Below are 17,089 nucleotides of genomic sequence, written 5' to 3'. Positions count from 1 at the left end.
TCATCTAATCACCAGGGGGCGCTCTGCCTCCACCCTTCACACAACGAGCATCCTTTGAGCGCTGTACAGTAGTCAGGCCAAGGAACCAAGCAGAAGCCTGGAGCTTGCAGTCTAATACAGAGACAGATAAGAAATGAATAAATAAGAAAATAGTATCTGATCTGAGTGGTTGATATATTCTGGGGACAAAATGTGGGCAAGTGTGGGATGTGGAGGTTTCATTTTAAATACAGCGGTCCAAGAAGTTCTCTCTGGGAAGGCGATATTTGAACAGAGACCTGCTGGGACAGAATGCACAGGGCTTTGCAGGCGATTGTGAGGGCTGTGGCTCTGACTGAGTAGGATGGGAAGCTACTCGGTAGAGGAGTGTCATGGTCTGATTCAGTGTGCAAAGGTCACTGCCCTCTGCAGTGTTGAGAACAGACTGTAAGGGACAGCATGTAGCAGTGAAGGTGATGAGTAATGGTCAAAGTCCTAATACAATTGGAAGGGTGTGCTGATTGCATGTGGGGGAAAACTGGGTGGAGGGAAGATAAGAGAGAAGTCAAGGTTTTGGCCTGAGCAACTGGAAGGAGGATTTGCCATTTACTGAGATGTAAGAGAAATAAATTTGAGGGAAGCTCAGAAAGTTTGGTTTTGGGCTTAGATTTGGGTACCATTGTTAAGAAAACAGTTGGAAATATAAATGTGGATTACGGGAAAAACCTGAGCTACGGAGGGACAGTCGATAAGTGGTATTTAAAGCCATAAGACTGATGAAATCCCCACAGGAGTAACCAGCTAGAGAAGTCCCTGGGCTGAGTCCTAAGGTACTCACTGTTTAGAGGAAGCATAACGAGGAACTGGCAGCAGAGACTAAGAAGGGACAGCAGGGATATACTAGAAAAATGAGGCAGGTTTTCTGTCTTTAAAATGCACAGGTTTGGCCCTGGCTCGTGTGACTCGGTTAGTTGGGCATCATCCCATAAACTAAGAGACCACGGATTCAATTCCCAATCAGGGCACATGCCTAGGTTTTGGGCTCAATCCCTGATAGGAGACATGCAGGAGGCAGCTGATTGGTGTTTTACTCTCACACTGATGTTCCTCTCCCTTCTAAGAATCAGTTTTTTAAAATTAATAGTTATTGACCACACACAGGTTTTTTTCTCCCCCCTTGCTCACTTCCAGGTTTATGGCTATGTTTAGAGGGTCAGGGATGCCTTTTCACTAAGTGCTGAATAACTGAGGTTTTAACATATCACCAATAAAATGTAACTTTAAATCAGTGCCTTCAAGGCATTGCCCTTGAAAAATTATTTTCGTTTGAGATTTCAAAATGATGAAATTATTTCCCACTAAAAAACAACTTGTTTTAGCCACATCAGTGTGGCTCAGTGGTTGAGTGTTAACCCATGAACCAAGAGGTCACCAGGTCAATTCCCAGTCAGGGCACCTGCCCAGGTTGCGGGCTGAATCCCCAGTAAGGGCATGCAGAAGGCAGCTGATTCATGCTTCTCTCTCCCTCTCCCTTCCTCTCTCTCTAAAATTAATAAAAACTTTTTTTAAAGCTTGTTTTGTTCAATTCTTTTCCCTGTAAGTCTTAGCCAACAATATAATTACACAATCACCCTACACTAATTTCTCTGCTAAGCTGTAACTTTGGTTATAAGCTGTAACTTGGTATGGATTTTGATGCTAAAATATCTGAGTTTCTTCATAGGTCAATTCTTGGCTGTTTCAAACTACCTAGAAGAGGGGGTGGGGAACCTCTTTTCTGCCAAGGCCATTTGGATATTTATGACATCATTCATGGGCCATACAAAATTATCGACTTAAAAATTAGCCTGCTATATTAGGTCAAACATTTAATTAACTCACCCCTAATGCCTTGGCAGGGCCAGACCAAATTATTTCACAGGCCTAATATGGCCCTAGGGCCGGATGTTTCTGATCTAGAAATAGGCCCAGAAGAAGGGCCTAACTGAGCTGATGGGTGACTGGAAGCTGTCTCATGTGGGAGCACTTCAGTCCCACAAGAGAGACTGGAAGCTGTCTCATGGGGGAGCACTTCAGTCCCACAAGAGAGACTGGAAGCTGTCTCATGGGGGAGCACTTCAGTCCCACAAGAGAGAGAAAAATACCCACGGCCCTGCGGCCAAACAACTGTATAGAGCAAGACTGTTCGAGGAGAAGAAGAGTCAGTGGTGGAAGCAGAAGTCCCCAGCTTCAAGCCAATAAGGACCAGGAACCGCCTAAGACAACACATACATTCCCATTTAAGGGTTATGTTTTATGATCTATTCCAATAGAAGATAAAGACCCTGGTCATTTAAAAAGTTAACATACGTTTTGTAATGCTTGAAATATGTTTCCCCCAGAACTGAGTTGTTTTATTAAGTTTTAGTGCTTAAATACATCATCTAGAAAATTTACTCATTTCCTAGATAAATTAGATGTTGTTATATGTATAATTTCAAAGTGTTGCTGAGTTAAGAATGTCCTTAATCTGCTTATATTATAGTAAACAGCTAATATATCTACTTACATGCAAGTTGTTTTAAAGTGTTTTACAAATCAGGCAAAACATCCTCCCCAAAAATGCTATCTATTTTATAATTTGACAAACTCATGGTTGTCAAGTTTATGCAACGAATGTCAAAATGTGAACAAATTCCAAATTGCTAAGTGAGTTTTTATTACGTTTCATTAAGAAAGAAAGATGGAAGTTAGATTTTTAACAGAAATAATTCTTAAGGCTGAATAATATAATAACTCATGAAGACTGGGGTTTTCTATCTTCTCAGTAAAGAACACAACAATCACTGAAGTTAAAAATGTAGGTGTCATCCCAGATTCCTCTCTGCACAGGTTTAATAAAATAATTCTAAGTTACTGGCATATATTACATGTGGACCATATATATGCATATATCTATATGGAACACACACATATGGAATAAGAAATGCCACCAAATATAGTGGTGTACCAATGGAAACCAATATCAAACTTCCCCCCTTCTTCAGGTACAAAGACACATTCTGGTCCATCCTCCCCATCCCTGTGGTCATTCATTCCATTCCATCTCCCAACAGTGTGGCTCAGGATTGTTGCATCACGATAAGGGAATTTTGAGTGGGGGAATAGGCAGTGGGCAGGCAGTGTATTAGGTAATTTTGGAACAAGCTATAACCTAGGGAAAGGGCAGGCCAAAAACAGGACGGAAAGGGAGTGCTTGACACAGCATGAAAATGGTTCCTGCCCTAGGATGTGGAAAATGCCACATAAAGCAAAGTAGAAGCCAACCAGCCATTTCTAAATTTTGCTTAGGGCAGGTCCTGGATCCAGGAAAGACGAGAAAGCTTTCTTCTATCCTGCTTGATTCCAGAACTCGCTAGTAGCTAAGTTCTAGGATTCTGCTATCTTAAGCAAAAAAAATCAGTTCTTCACCCAGCCTGCATGGCCCAGTGGTTGAGCATCTACCTATGAGCCAGGCGGTCACGGTTCGATTCCCAGTCAAGGCACATGCCCAGGTTTCAGGCTCGATCCCCAGTGTAGGGCGTGCAATGGATGATTCTCATCACTAATGTTTCTCGCTTTCCCTCTCTCAAATCAATTTTAATTTTAAAAAATCAGCTCTTCTATAAGTCTATGAGTAAAAGTACCATTTCTCCCAACACCTGGCACCTAGCAGACACTGAATCGATGTTTAACATTTCTAAAAAGTTCTAAGTTGTCCAGCCTTACTTCCTCCATTGCCCTCCATATGACATCCATACTCTGGCTGAACAGAATTCCTCACTATCACCAGGTGCTGCTTCTGATCCTACACGCTGCCCTTTCCTCTTGAAATGCCTTCTCATGGCCAAGTTCAAATGTCACCTCTTCCATGAAGCTCTCCATGATTCCTCCAATCAGTAACTATCCCTGATTCTGAGGCCACTTACCCCTTTGACATGTTTTATAGTTATTATGTACACGTCTTACATGTTCTTCTAGAATGAAAGGCTCCCTGAGAGAGAAGAGATGGTGGTTCATTTTTCTGTTTCCCAAGACTACACTCATTTTTTGTTATATAAACACACGCTCATTACAGAAATAAGTCAAAAGAACAGCATGCAATGAGGGTTTTTTCACTATATAAATACTGTTTTACTAATTCATGATTTACCACTTCATGTGATGACTATGAATCACAGGTTCTGATTCTAGTTTGAACACACCAAAGGGAGTGGTAATGCCTGAATCTTATCATAGATCAAACACACCAGTTATTTTTATCACAGACTGACCTCATTTGCTAAGGCAAAAGTTCCCCAGTGAATGGCCACAGATTTCTTTGTTTGAACATCAATGTGAATCCTTACAGCTTCTTCTGGGTCCACATGCTGGTATTTCATAAACCACCTGATGAAACAGCAATTTATTAATTCAAGCCTTTGAAATATATAATGACTGCTTCATCTAATTAACCTTTAAGATTCTGCACAGGAAAAAATCACAGTAGGCAAAACCATCTCCTTTAAGTCTACTTTTCTTCAGGAAAAACTGAAGCAAAAATATTTCATGTACAAACTGCTATACAATAGATAAGTCTCAAGCAAAACTCTCCTTTGAATAGTAAGATTTTGTGCTATGCGTATTTTGATTTTATTGATGATTTATTCTGAAAATGTCTTACTGTTACTTTAAAAAGTAGATAGTTTGCAATCCTGGTATGAATCAAAACAATGGGAAAGAATTAGAAACTAAAAGTCTACTTGCAAAAGAACATGAAAAACTTGCTGAAACCAATTTTTAAAAAAGGAACTTATGTAATACTTTCAACAATAAAGATTTAAATAATAAAAAGAAAAAAAACTCGCTAAATTGAAAAGCCAACAAAAATTCATGTATAATATTTAAAGATCAGGAGCTAAAAAAAAAACTAAAAAAAAACCCACTTACTACCTGAGGATTTTATTTAAACAGCATACAAGTGAACAATGAGGTGTTTTGGTTGGACAAGAAGACAGGGTTCATGAGGGGGATAATTAGAGCGAAGGAACACTGAAAGGCTGCCTAATGCCTTGGAAAGAGCAGGGGACACTTTCAGGAGAAAGAATTTTTATTTCTAATAAAAAGGGAAGTGTACTATCTACAGGCTTTCCTAGCCATTAGTTTAGAAGAGGAAAAGAAACATTGTCTTCACATTATTTATATCCCAGGTCTGCTACTGCCCACTACTGCTGCAGTCAAGACGGATGGACAGGGACTAGCACAGGTGCTTCTACACTTTATGGAACACATCATGGAGCAGCTCATCCATCTCTTACAGCCAGAAGGTTGTTACTTACTGTAGGAGCGGCCGAGCCCTCTGGGAGCCTAGAAACAAAGACACTGTTCTCAGCGGCAGAGGAGAGAGAGGCACTGCCCTGCCACAGCTCCTGACACTCAGGATGCAGGGCGAGATGAGAACAGTTACTGGTGCTCCCGTCCATTTTCTTAAATTCCTACTGCAAATCAAAGAAACATACTCCTTTCTACCTTCATGTCTATCTGAAATAAAGGTTTACTCCAGTGCAAATGTCAAACAAAAACTCAAACTTCTAACGGACTTGGATAGAAACATTCCCAAAGTAAGGATGACACCCCAAGCCTATTATTGAAAGTTGTTTTTTGTGTAATCACCTAAAATATATAGAGTACTCTAAAGTTTTGATAGATAACCTTATTTCTAAAACTGTTAATACTAAGCAGCGATTACACAGTAAAAGCTACCACAATTTACTTTTCTTAGAGCAAATAATGTCCCCCCTGTCCTTTTACCACCTCAGTGACAAGACAGCTCCAATACAAGCAGAAAGAGGGAATTACATGAATGAATTTATATCGTCACATATACTAGTATAGGGTGTCCCAAAAAAATGTATACACACTTTGAACAATTATTAATTCCAAAGGGTTAAATCTGAAAAGAAACAACAATTGAGCTAAGTGTGTATACATTTTTTGGGACACCCTGTATATGATAAGTTTCCATTTTGCTACATATGAAGACTTATTTTCATAATTATAAATGAGATATTCTAACATATTAAAGACATATATTGAGTAAAGATCAATACCATACGAAGTTGATTTGTAGACACCGTGGATGATGTTTTGAGAGGTTTTATTAGAATTCAGAATAAGAATTAAGTGGAAAAGTGAAATTCAAGCCCTATTAATAATTTAAAATAAAATTTTTAAATAAGGTAAAAATATCTAGCCACTTAAAGAAACTAGAAAGAAATATAAATGGGAGAAATGAGCATTAATAAAGACAGTTTTAGTGAACTTAGAAAGTTAATTAAATAAGTAAAACAAAATCAGATGGAAGCCAATGGTCAATGCACTGTTAAGTGTGACTTTGTTACTGTTAGTTTTTATTTTCTCTTGTGCATATCAAACAGAGTTGACTGCAATCTAACTGAATTATTTGAAATGACTTCTCTTTTCCTTAAATAGACAGGATTAAGGAAAACACAGGCAGTGGGTCTCCTAGTTCTCAAAAGTTCATGTGACCTTTATCCACTCCAAAGACAAGTGATGAGTAGGTTGGAAGGCAAGGGGTGAGTAATGCAACAATGTCATTACCAGACTGAATTCAGTGCTGACTGAAATGAGACCAACACAAGTGAGTCGTGCTATGGGCCCATTCCTGGATTTCCTCTGGTACACACAGGAGAGCTCCAAAACGCTTTGGAACGAGGGTGCATTCCAGCCAGGGGTCCTCAAACTACGGCCCGCTGGCCACATGTGGCCCGCCGAGGACATTTATCCGGCCCGCTGGGTGCCGCTGCCTGTCCTACTTTGGCAGCCGACTCATCCCGGGCCCACAGTGCGCATAGGAATTTGTTCATAGTTTTTTTTTTAAACTATAGTCCGGCCCTCCAATAATCTGAGGGACAGTGAACTGGCCCCCTGTTTAAAAAGTTTGAGGACCCCTGGAGCAAAGAGTGGTTACAGAAGGAGAGTATCCTCCAAGTGACAGAAAGAACAAGAGTTAGGTCTGATACTGGCTGATGGGTTTAACTTCAGTCAAAATGGTGTGTGAACTTCTGGGCTAGGTACAGAAATGTTTTTTGTTGGTAATATAATTTCTGGTTTCGAATAATTATGTAACTAATATGACTGATTATTTAAAAATTTTAATTGAATCTGACCTACTAACCCCCAACCAACGTATAACAAAGTCCACCAATAAAATCACAAATTACATGGTATCACAAAATCATTACTACTTTACTTTGACGTCCAATTAGCTTACTCTGGTATAACAATAGCCGGAATGTTGTCTTTTTGGAAGCACACGTACCTTGGTGCATACGCTCCAATGGGAATAGCTGCAAGGTCAAAAGGTCCAAATCTTCTTCCTATCTCTTCAAAAGCAGGGCAATAGCCAGTGTCTCCTGCGAAAAAAAAACGATTCCAAGGGCCCAACACAGACCAGCTGCCCCACAGAGCCTTGTTGTCATCCAGCAGAGTCCTTTTACACCAGTGCTGGGAAGGTGTAAAGACAAAGGTGACCTTGTCATGTCCGGGGACACAATTCTCCTCCCACCAGTCCAGCTCAATCACGTTCTCACAGCCACATTTCTGCATCCAGTCGAGGAGACCCAACGGCACAAACCACCTCAAGTCATTACCAAATCGCTCATTCAAAGAGATGACAGAACTGTAGTCCAGGTGGTCATAATGGTTGTGACTGATGAGGACCGCGTCTATGGGGGGCAGTTCACTGACAGAGCACGGTGCATGCCGAAAACGCTTTGGACCCATGTGCTGCGACGGTGAAGCACGAGAGCTAAACATGGGGTCTGTGAGAAAGATGAGCTCATCCATTTCCACCATTACCGTGGCATGTCCCAGCCACGTGACTCTTAAGCCAGCTTCGCTCACTCCAGCTGCTTCAGGGTCATTGACAAAATATGGCTTAAGCACAGGGAGTTCTTTATCAAGTTCCTAAGTGTATAAAAAAGGAAAGCAGCCCTTAGAAAAAAATTCAAAGGCCTTATGTCATCACAGGACATATTTGACATAAATAATAGAAAGAAGAGCTATTTGGGGAGAACTGAAGTCATTCAATAAATTTGCTGTTTTTGCTTTGCTCTTGAAAAGGCATACTTCTTTCTGAATCTGCCACACTAATCATGACAATATAGTAATGTAAGACACTCTTAACCCCAAATGCAGTAAACAAAGGAAAAATTAAATTTAAAACTGAGCACTGCTGAATGTACTAAATGTTTTCAAGGCTCTCTTACGAGCCCAGCTGCAGTCACTTTGCCATTTCAGGTGGCTAGTGCATTTACTGCCTGAAAACCGCCTCAGACACAGGTCAGTCCCCAAAACAGTAAAGAAAACTTACAACCATTTACTGACAGATCTTGGATCTCAGACATGAATCTGACTTTCTGAGTAGAATTCAAATCAGAGCATTATGATGATTCCTGGGTGGATCACAATCATAGACAGTTCTCATTCTTTATCTTAAGGTTTTCTATCATTGATCAAACCAAAGCAAAACATGGTCCCTGCCTGAGAGAAGCTGATCATTTGGGGGGAGGAGGAAGCAGATGTAAAACAATAACTACAACAGAATATGATATGTTAATCCTTTGGTTATTCTGCATTTTATCATCGGGTTAAGCTAGACCCGTGGTCGGCAAACCGAAGCTCGCGAGTCACATGTGGCTCTTTGGCCCCTTGAGTGTGGCTCTTCCACAAAATACCACGGCCTGGGCGAGTCTATTTTGAAGAAGTGGCATTAGAAGAAGTTTAAGTTTAAAAAATTTGGCTCTCAAAAGAAATTTCAATCGTTGTACTGTTGATATTTGGCTCTGTTGACTAATGAGTTTGCCGACCACTGAGCTAGACCAAGCAGCAGCTGTGTTTTAGGGCCTCTTGTAACAACTTCACCCCTACCTTCCACTCACTCCAGAAACCTCTCTCAGTTCTCAGTAACAGGGAAAGCTCTTCTCTGGAGCAACTGGCTTTATGCACTGGACTGTCTCTGGGAAAACTCCGAGTCCCTGCTTCCCTTTTCACTTTGATGAGGAAACTCAGAGTAAACGCTGAAGCTGCCTCCAGCATCGTGCAGGACACAATGGAACATATTTCTATCCTAACTTTATTCTTGACTTTATTTTCCTATCCTCATAGTCCATTTGCTCTTATATGTTCATACATCTGCTTTTACTGCAACATGTATTTTTATAAGCTGCTGCGAATCCATTTTGAAAAGGGTATGGCACTGGGTAATTAACGACAAGACATGCTATACAGCCTAATAGGAAGGAATGAAGAGCCCTGTTGCCACAGGTATTACAGACACCATAACCCCTGTGAGTTCCTGAAGAATGATGAGAAGTTCGTGACGCAGAGAAAAGGAGGAAGGGCACTTCAGGTGGAGAAAGTGCCTAAGCAAAGGCAGAGCCAAACAGAAGCTGGCGTTTTGGGGGAAGGGGACAAATAAAATCTATAAAGGATCAGAATACAGTAAGAGCCCTGACTGCCATACTCTACCCAAAGACAATGAGAAAGCATCTTTTTTTATTTTTTTTAATTTTTATTGATTTCAGAGAGGAAGGGAGATGGAAGAGAGATAGAAGCATCGATGAGAGAGGATCACTGATTGGCTGCCTCCTGCACGCCTCCCACTGGGGGTCGAGCCTGCAACCCGGGCATGTGCCCTTGACCGGAACCGAACCTGGGACCCTTCAGTCCGCAGGCCGACGCTCTATCCACTGAGTCAAACTGGCTAGGGCAGAGAAAGCATCTTAAAAATAGAAAAAGACATGACCCAATTTCTGTTTCGAGAAAACACTGTCAGAGTGAAAATGATGACCTTGGATTGTGTCACAATAGCTGCCATGAGTGATGAAGACCTGAACAAAGGAGACAGCAATGAGCAGAGATGAGAGGGCAGTTGGAGAAGAAGCTGGTGAAGGCAAAGTGAGAAGTCACCGAGAGGGTCTGACTGAGAAAAGGACCTGGACAGAAGAGGAGCAGCACCTCTGGAGGACAACAAACACTTCTCTTAGCCACCCTAAGTCTTGGTTTCCTCATCACTAAAAGGGGTCTAACAATTATACCTACACTTCATGGCTGGGGACTGGCTTATGGTTTCCTCATCACTAAAAGGGGTGTAACAATTATACCTACACTTCATGGCTGGGGACTGGCTTATGGTTTCCTCATCACTAAAAGGGGTCTAACAATTATACCTACACTTCATGGCTGGGGGACTGGCTTATGGTTTCCTCATCACTAAAAGGGGTATAACAATTATACCTACACTTCATGGCTGGGGACTGGCTTATGGTTTCCTCATCACTAAAAGGGTATAACAATTATACCTACACTTCATGGCTGGGGACTGGCTTATGGTTTCCTCATCACTAAAAGGGGTGTAACAATTATACCTACACTTCATGGCTGGGGACTGGCTTTTGGTGGCTGGCACACTGTAAGCGCTCCACAAAATTTCCGAAAGAAGAAGGCCCCACCCCTGACAACCAATCAGGCACCAACCCTATGGATCTCTTACAGTGTACCTGTTTCCTTTCTCATAGTTCCTAACCTACCTAAGTAACATCCTAACACTTAAAAGTCCTAATTGCTTAACTGTCTTCCTGTCAACTCAATCCATAAACAGCCACCTCAAAAGCTATCTACTTATGGTATAACTCTCTCCCCTGAATAAAATCTTCACTGGCTCTCTACTGCTTGACAGCATACACCTCACCTCCTCAGCCAGCAAGCCTCTTTGGACTCCCCCAACCCCTTTTCCAGCTATTTCATTCCAACTCTACACTGCTGTGTTCCAACTACACCGAGACCGCTCTCTGTTCCCAGACTGAGCTGGAGAGCCCTGCACAATATTGATCCCATTTCTCAGGCTGAATGTCTTCCCTTCCATGCCCATGAGTCCTTAATCAAACCTCACACCCTTCATGAGACTATCCCTGGGTGTCCACTGCTGGAAGCAAGCACTTCTGCCTCTCAACTTCATTCCACTTAGCTCATGCATCAGCTATGAATATTCTGTCTTATACCCTGGTTAAATGTATACAGGATGTATCTTATGTCTTATTCAACTCAGAATCACTCACAGTGCCTGATTCAGTGATGAAATACAACATCTATACTAATAAAAGGGTAATATGCTAATTAGACTGGACGTCTTCCAGATGTCATTCCGGACATCCTTCCTGACAAAGCCAGGGGCACGGCCGGCCTGCAAACCCTTGGTAGCTCCAAGCCCTGGCCGGCCCCACCCCCAGCGGGGACCCCCACCCTGATCGGGGGCGTGGCCAGCCTGCAAACCGCCCACAGTTCCTCGCCCAGGATGGCCCTGCTCCCCAGCGGGGACTCCCCACCCCGATCCAGGGCCCCCTTCAGGGCAGGCCAGCCGGCCCCCACCCGTGCACCAGGCCTCTATCCTATATAATAAAAGGGTAATATCCAAATTGACCCTAACAGCAGAATGACCAGAACAACCGCTGGACCAGTCACTATGAGGCACACCGACCACTTCTTGGTCCCTTTTCCCGGCCGGCAGGCTACGATCCTAATGGCCAGCCGCAGTGGGGGCAGGGCCGGCGAGCGGGCAAGAACAGCCGACCTCTCGGTCCCTTCCCCAGCTGTCAGGCTCTGATCACCCAATGGCGAACAGGGAACTGGGGGTGGTGGCAGCGGGGGGCGGGGTTGGCTGTGGGCAGCTGGGGAAGATGGCCCTGACCGCAGGCCAGGCCTAGGGACCATACCCGCTCACAAATTTCGTGCGCCGGGCCTCTAGTGTATTAATAAAATTAGTTGAATGATAGAATGAATGTAAATTTTTCAAATCAGTTCTCAAAGTTAGTAATCAGGGTTAGTGAATAATAATAAATGCCATATAGTGTACTTATCAAGAATTAAGGAGAGCCCTAGCCGGTTTGGCTCACTGGATAGAGCATCAGCCTGCGAACTGAAGGATCCCAGGTACGATTCCAGTCAAGGGCATGCACCGGGTTGCAGACTCGATCCCCAGGAGGGGGTGTGCAGGAAGCAGCCAATCAATGATTCTCTCTCATCATTGATGTTTCTATCTCTCTCTCCTTCTCCCTTCCTCTCTAAAATCAATATATATATATATATATATATATATATATATATATATATATATTTTTTTTTTTTTTTCTTAAAGAATTGAGAAAAAGAGAATCAAGGAATATAAATTGAGTACCTACCATATGTTAGGCTTCATATTAGGCACATAATAATGATGATGAATTATCAAATACAGGGTGGGGCAAAATAGGTTTACAGTTTTGAGTTCACAAAACTGAGTTTATTGTTGTATTATTTGTTAATTATTGTATTATTTTTCATATGGACAACTATAAATGTACTTTTGCCCAATCCTGTATATCAAGAAATTTAGTGTAACACAAAATAAAATCACATTAACAATAGCTACCATTTATGGACTGCTTACTATGTGTGCTAGACACTGTACTAACTGCTTCATAAAAATTTAATTTTAATACCAACCACAATACTAGATGTAGATACACTAAGTATCTCCACTTTACAGGTGAGAAAACAAAAAAATCAGAGAAGTCAGAATATTCATACAAGGTAACCCAGCAGCTAGCTTTCACACACACTGTCTCTTACCATTATACTACTCCCAAATATTATCTCAGATGGGAGAGAATAAGGACACAAGGAAGTTTTGGAAATGATGGATATGTTCATTATCTTGATTGTGGTGATCATTTCATGGGTATATACTTATTGTCAAAACTCATCAAATTGTACTTTTTGAATATGTAGAACTTGATTATATGTTTTTTTCTTATTTTTTTCCTTTGGAACTTGTATTATATTAATAAAACTATAAAAAGTGTTTACGTGGCATCATGTTTAAACAATACATCAAAATACCTGTAACAAAATTCCCTGAAAAGTGTTGCATTTTCTTTTTCCTGAGCTTAAAAATCATTTCAGGTTTAGTATCTGGTATTATGCATTGACTCTTGAAGGGAAACAAAACCTGAATCGAGCACCTCTGGCAGCCTCGACTTGTTCTCCAAAGTATTAACAGGTAAGGTCCTAAAAGAACTGTCAACAAAGGCCATCCTAGCTAATAAAGAGGGAATGTGCAAATTGACCATCACACCATCACAAAGATGGCGGCACCCAATCCCCTCAGCCCCACCGGAGTCCCACGGTCCTTTCAGCCCAGCTGCAGGGGGGTGGGGGGGAGGGCGTGGCAGGTGTATGGTGCAGCTGGACCTGCCCTCAGCCCACCAGCTGCCCAGGGCCGGCCGGCCCAAGGTGCAGGCAAACCTCGGATGTCAGCTGCCCAGCCACCTAGGGCCAGCCCGAGGCGCAGGCAAGCCTCAGATGTCAGCTGCCCAGCCAACACCCAAGGCTAAGGCTCAGGTAACAAGGGCCGGTCAAGGCTTGCGCTGCCAGCAGTGGCAGCAGCAAAGGTGTGATCGGGGCATCACCTCCCACCTCTGAGGACGCCCAGACTGTGTGAGGGGGCAGGCCAGGCCGAGGGACCCCGCCTCCAGTGCATGAATTTTCATGCACTGGGCCTCTAGTATATTATATGATCCTTATTTTTACGAAATATTAGAAATAGGCAAATCCATAGAGACAGAAAACAGACTAGCAATTTCCAGGGGCTGGAGGAGGGCAGGGGAACTGGAGGGTGGTGACTAAGGACATGGGGCTTCTTTTTAGGGTAATGAAAATGTATTAGATCGTGGCAATGGCTGCACAACTCTGAGTGTACTGAAAACCACTGATTGTATACTTTAAGCAGGTCAATTTTGTAGTAGGTGAATTATATCTCAACAAAGCTGTTTTTTAAAAAAAGTCAAAGTACTGACATCTGAATTAAGCAACCACACTTTTCTCATGTTCCTTTCTCCATGCTAAGACCATCACAAATGAGCAGCTTCTTTTAAAGAAGTTGATCTCTAGCTACTATCCCATAAATATGACTCAAAGAAATAGTCTCAATTCGATTCCAAAAAGAAAAATAATTTTTTTTTTTTTTACTTAATCATCAGACTTAGAAAAAGCACGCAGAATGAGGGTTGGGAAATTCTTATTTGAGGAAACCAAGCACTCACTTGGCATTCTCTTTACTGGATGGAGATTTTTCTTGCTGGTCTTCCTTTTTTTAAGCTTCAAATGGGAAAATCCCTAGGCTCATATTTAACCAGTATACTAGTTAATATTTCACTTTTCTTGGGGAAAGGGAAAAATCCTCACATTCATTCAACCACTAACCTTTGCCAGGTGCTTTAGGTGCATTATGTCACCTAGCCATGTGAAGCAGATGTCACTGGCATTTTACAGATAATAAGACCAAGGCCAAGTGGGGGGCCAGTCACTAAGAAACTCATCAAGGTCAAATAACAAGTGCCAATTAAGAGTGGAATCATGCCCTAGCCGGCTTGGCTCAGTGGATAGAGCATCGGCCTGGGGATGGAAGGGTCCTGGGTTCGATTCCGGCCAAGGGCACATGCCTGGGTTATGGGCTCGACCCCCAGTAGGGGGCGTGCAGGAGGCAACTAATCAATGATTCTCTCTCATCATTGATGTTTCTATCTCTCTCTCCTCCCTTCCTCTCTGAAATCAATAAAGAAATATATTTTTAAAAAAAAAAAGTGGAATCAAGGTGTTCCTGACTCTAAAGACCTTCTCTTTTCATTAAACCATAATTCTTTCCATGGCATAAATGATATTAACTTTAAAACAATGAAATCCATACTCTTGATAATATTAAGAGTATGTGTTTGGGTGCATGAGTGATATAGATTTGATGAAAATCTGTTAAATACTAACGTATTTTAAAATAAAATTAATAAAAATTTGAGGAAGTCTGTCAGATATAAAACAAAACAAAACAAAAAAGAGGATATACAGGAGAAATAAAAAGAAAACTACGGAGGATTGATCCAGGAGATCCATATAATAATTAGTAGTTGATTTTGAATGGAAAGATGGAAAGAAATTTTCAAAGGAATATAGAAGAAAATTTCCTAGAAGTTAAGGAAACAGACTTTTACACCTAACGGGCCCACCAGGCATCAAGAATGATGAATAAATAACAATACATCATGGTAAAATTTCAGAACACTGATACCAAAGAAATGATCTTTCTCAAGTTTCTACAGAAATAAAGGTTTCTCCACAGCAATACTAAAAATAAGGTCACAGAGGTAATGCTTTCAAATCCTGAGAGAAAACTGTTTCCAAACTAAATTTCTATACCCACACTATCAGTTAAGACTGAGAATAACCCTGGCCAGGTGGCTCAGCTGGTTGGAGCGTCATTCCGTACACCAAAAGGTTAGATTCACAATCAGGACACATACCTAGGTTGTGAGTTCAATCCCCTGTTGGGGCACAGATAGGAGGCAACCAATCAATGTTTCTCTCTCACATTGATGCTTTTCTCTGTCTCTCTGTCTCTCTCTCCCTCCCCCCGCCCCCTTTCTCAAATCAATTTAAAAAAAAAAAAAGCAACATATACTCAGGTGAGGATTTTTTTAAAAAGTGTAAAAATAAAGACATTTCAGACAAGCAACGTATCAAAAATTGACTTCCCAAGTACCTTTTTCTCAGTAAGCATGTACTCCACCAAAATGAGAATACATCCAAGAAAGAGGAACAAGTGGGATGCAGGAAACAGCCAACACTGAAGAGGCTGAGGAGCCAAGATGATGGCGAAGGGAGACCCTAGAAGGGAAGCTGGCAGGGAGCCTGGAGATTATAGCCCAGTGCTGAGAGACCACCTGAGGGGCTCCCTCAAGAAAACTGTGTTGAGAAGAAGGGAAATGATCAGTCAGAAAGCTAAGCAGATGAAAAAAAAAGTATCATTAAACCCAGGGGGGAAAAGTATACATGGCCATAATACACTATTCAGTTAGTTCATCACTGAAAAACATTGACATATTCACAACAACATATATATATTTGCTATTGTTGTTGTTGTTAATCCTCACTCAATATTTTCTACTGATTATTTTAGAGTGGAAGGGAAGGGGAGGGAGGGATAGAGGGGGAAAGAGAAAGAGAAAAAGAGAATCATCTATGTGAGAGAGACACATCGATTGGCTGTCTCCCCCACATGCCCCGACCTGGGCCAGGATTGAACCTGCAACCTAGGGATGTGCCCTTAACTAGGAATTGAACCCATGACCCTTTAGTGTGCAGGCCAAAGCTATAACCACTGAGCAACACCAGCCAGGGTGACATAGTCACAACAATATAAACAGTAAAGGGAAAGTTCAAATATAACCATGGAAAAGAGATGGGGAAGGAGAGAGAGTTAAGCACAATAGAAAATTGAAGGACCACAGAACAAAAAATACTGCACATTTCCACCTATTAGAGATATCAAAAATAGTCAGATTCATGGAACCAGAGTGATGGTTGCCAAGGGCTGGAGGGAGAGGGAAGTTGGGGCTGCTAACGATGGGCACAAAGTCTCAGTTAAGCAAAATGAAGCTCCAGAGACTACTGTATAGAACTGTACCTATAGTCGACTACAAGGGACACTGAAAAATTCAAGCTAGAGCTCATGTCAAGTGTTCTTCCCACAACAAAATCAAAAGAAATCTAAAGGCAAACTCCAGAGGAAAGGGTTAATAGTTGTTGCCTCTGGGGATAGTGACGGAGTAGCAGGGACTGGTTAGGAGACTAGTATTTGTCTAATAAGCCTTTCAGTACTACAACTTTTTAAAAACTGAATACATGTATTTATTCTCTTCATAAAAATTAAAAAGCAACCTATTCACACATACTATCGGATAAATAGAAAATAATTGGTATGTTTCATTTTCCCAACGGGCACCCTATTCTTCAATATCATACAGCCAAAGATTATATTTTCAAAGTACTTTCAAGTATCAGGTGAACAAAGAACAATTGCAGTGACCTACACGGTCTTATCCTAACTTTATAGATAAAATAAGAAAAGGAACTCCTTGAGGGACTGTGATAGAAACAAGGTCCCACACTGGATAAACCTTGGGCTGGAGTCTGGTTTCCGCAATCCAACCCTGGTGTCCCA

The 17,089-nt window shown here is 41.7% G+C and overlaps 1 protein-coding gene across 5 annotated transcripts in view; it reads right to left on the bottom strand.

Moving 5' to 3' along the window:
* The window catches only part of NAPEPLD (N-acyl phosphatidylethanolamine phospholipase D), a 74,826-nt gene that overhangs the window by 4,126 nt on the left and 53,611 nt on the right, over window positions 1–17,089 (bottom strand). For all 5 annotated transcript variants that reach the window (XM_080665957.1, XM_080665954.1, XM_080665955.1 and 2 more), the window contains 2 exons: window positions 7,319–7,965; window positions 4,272–4,386 (listed from right to left, as the gene is read on the bottom strand). In XM_080665957.1, the coding sequence (XP_080522083.1) occupies window positions 4,272–4,386; window positions 7,319–7,965 (762 nt within the window). The remainder of the gene's footprint in view (window positions 1–4,271; window positions 4,387–7,318; window positions 7,966–17,089) is intronic.

This window comes from Plecotus auritus, assembly GCF_963455305.1.
Source record: "Plecotus auritus genome assembly, chromosome: 4".
Taxonomy (NCBI): Eukaryota; Metazoa; Chordata; class Mammalia; order Chiroptera; family Vespertilionidae; genus Plecotus; species Plecotus auritus.
Note: the sequence above shows the minus strand (reverse complement) of the source record. Positions and strands in the feature narration are given on the sequence as shown.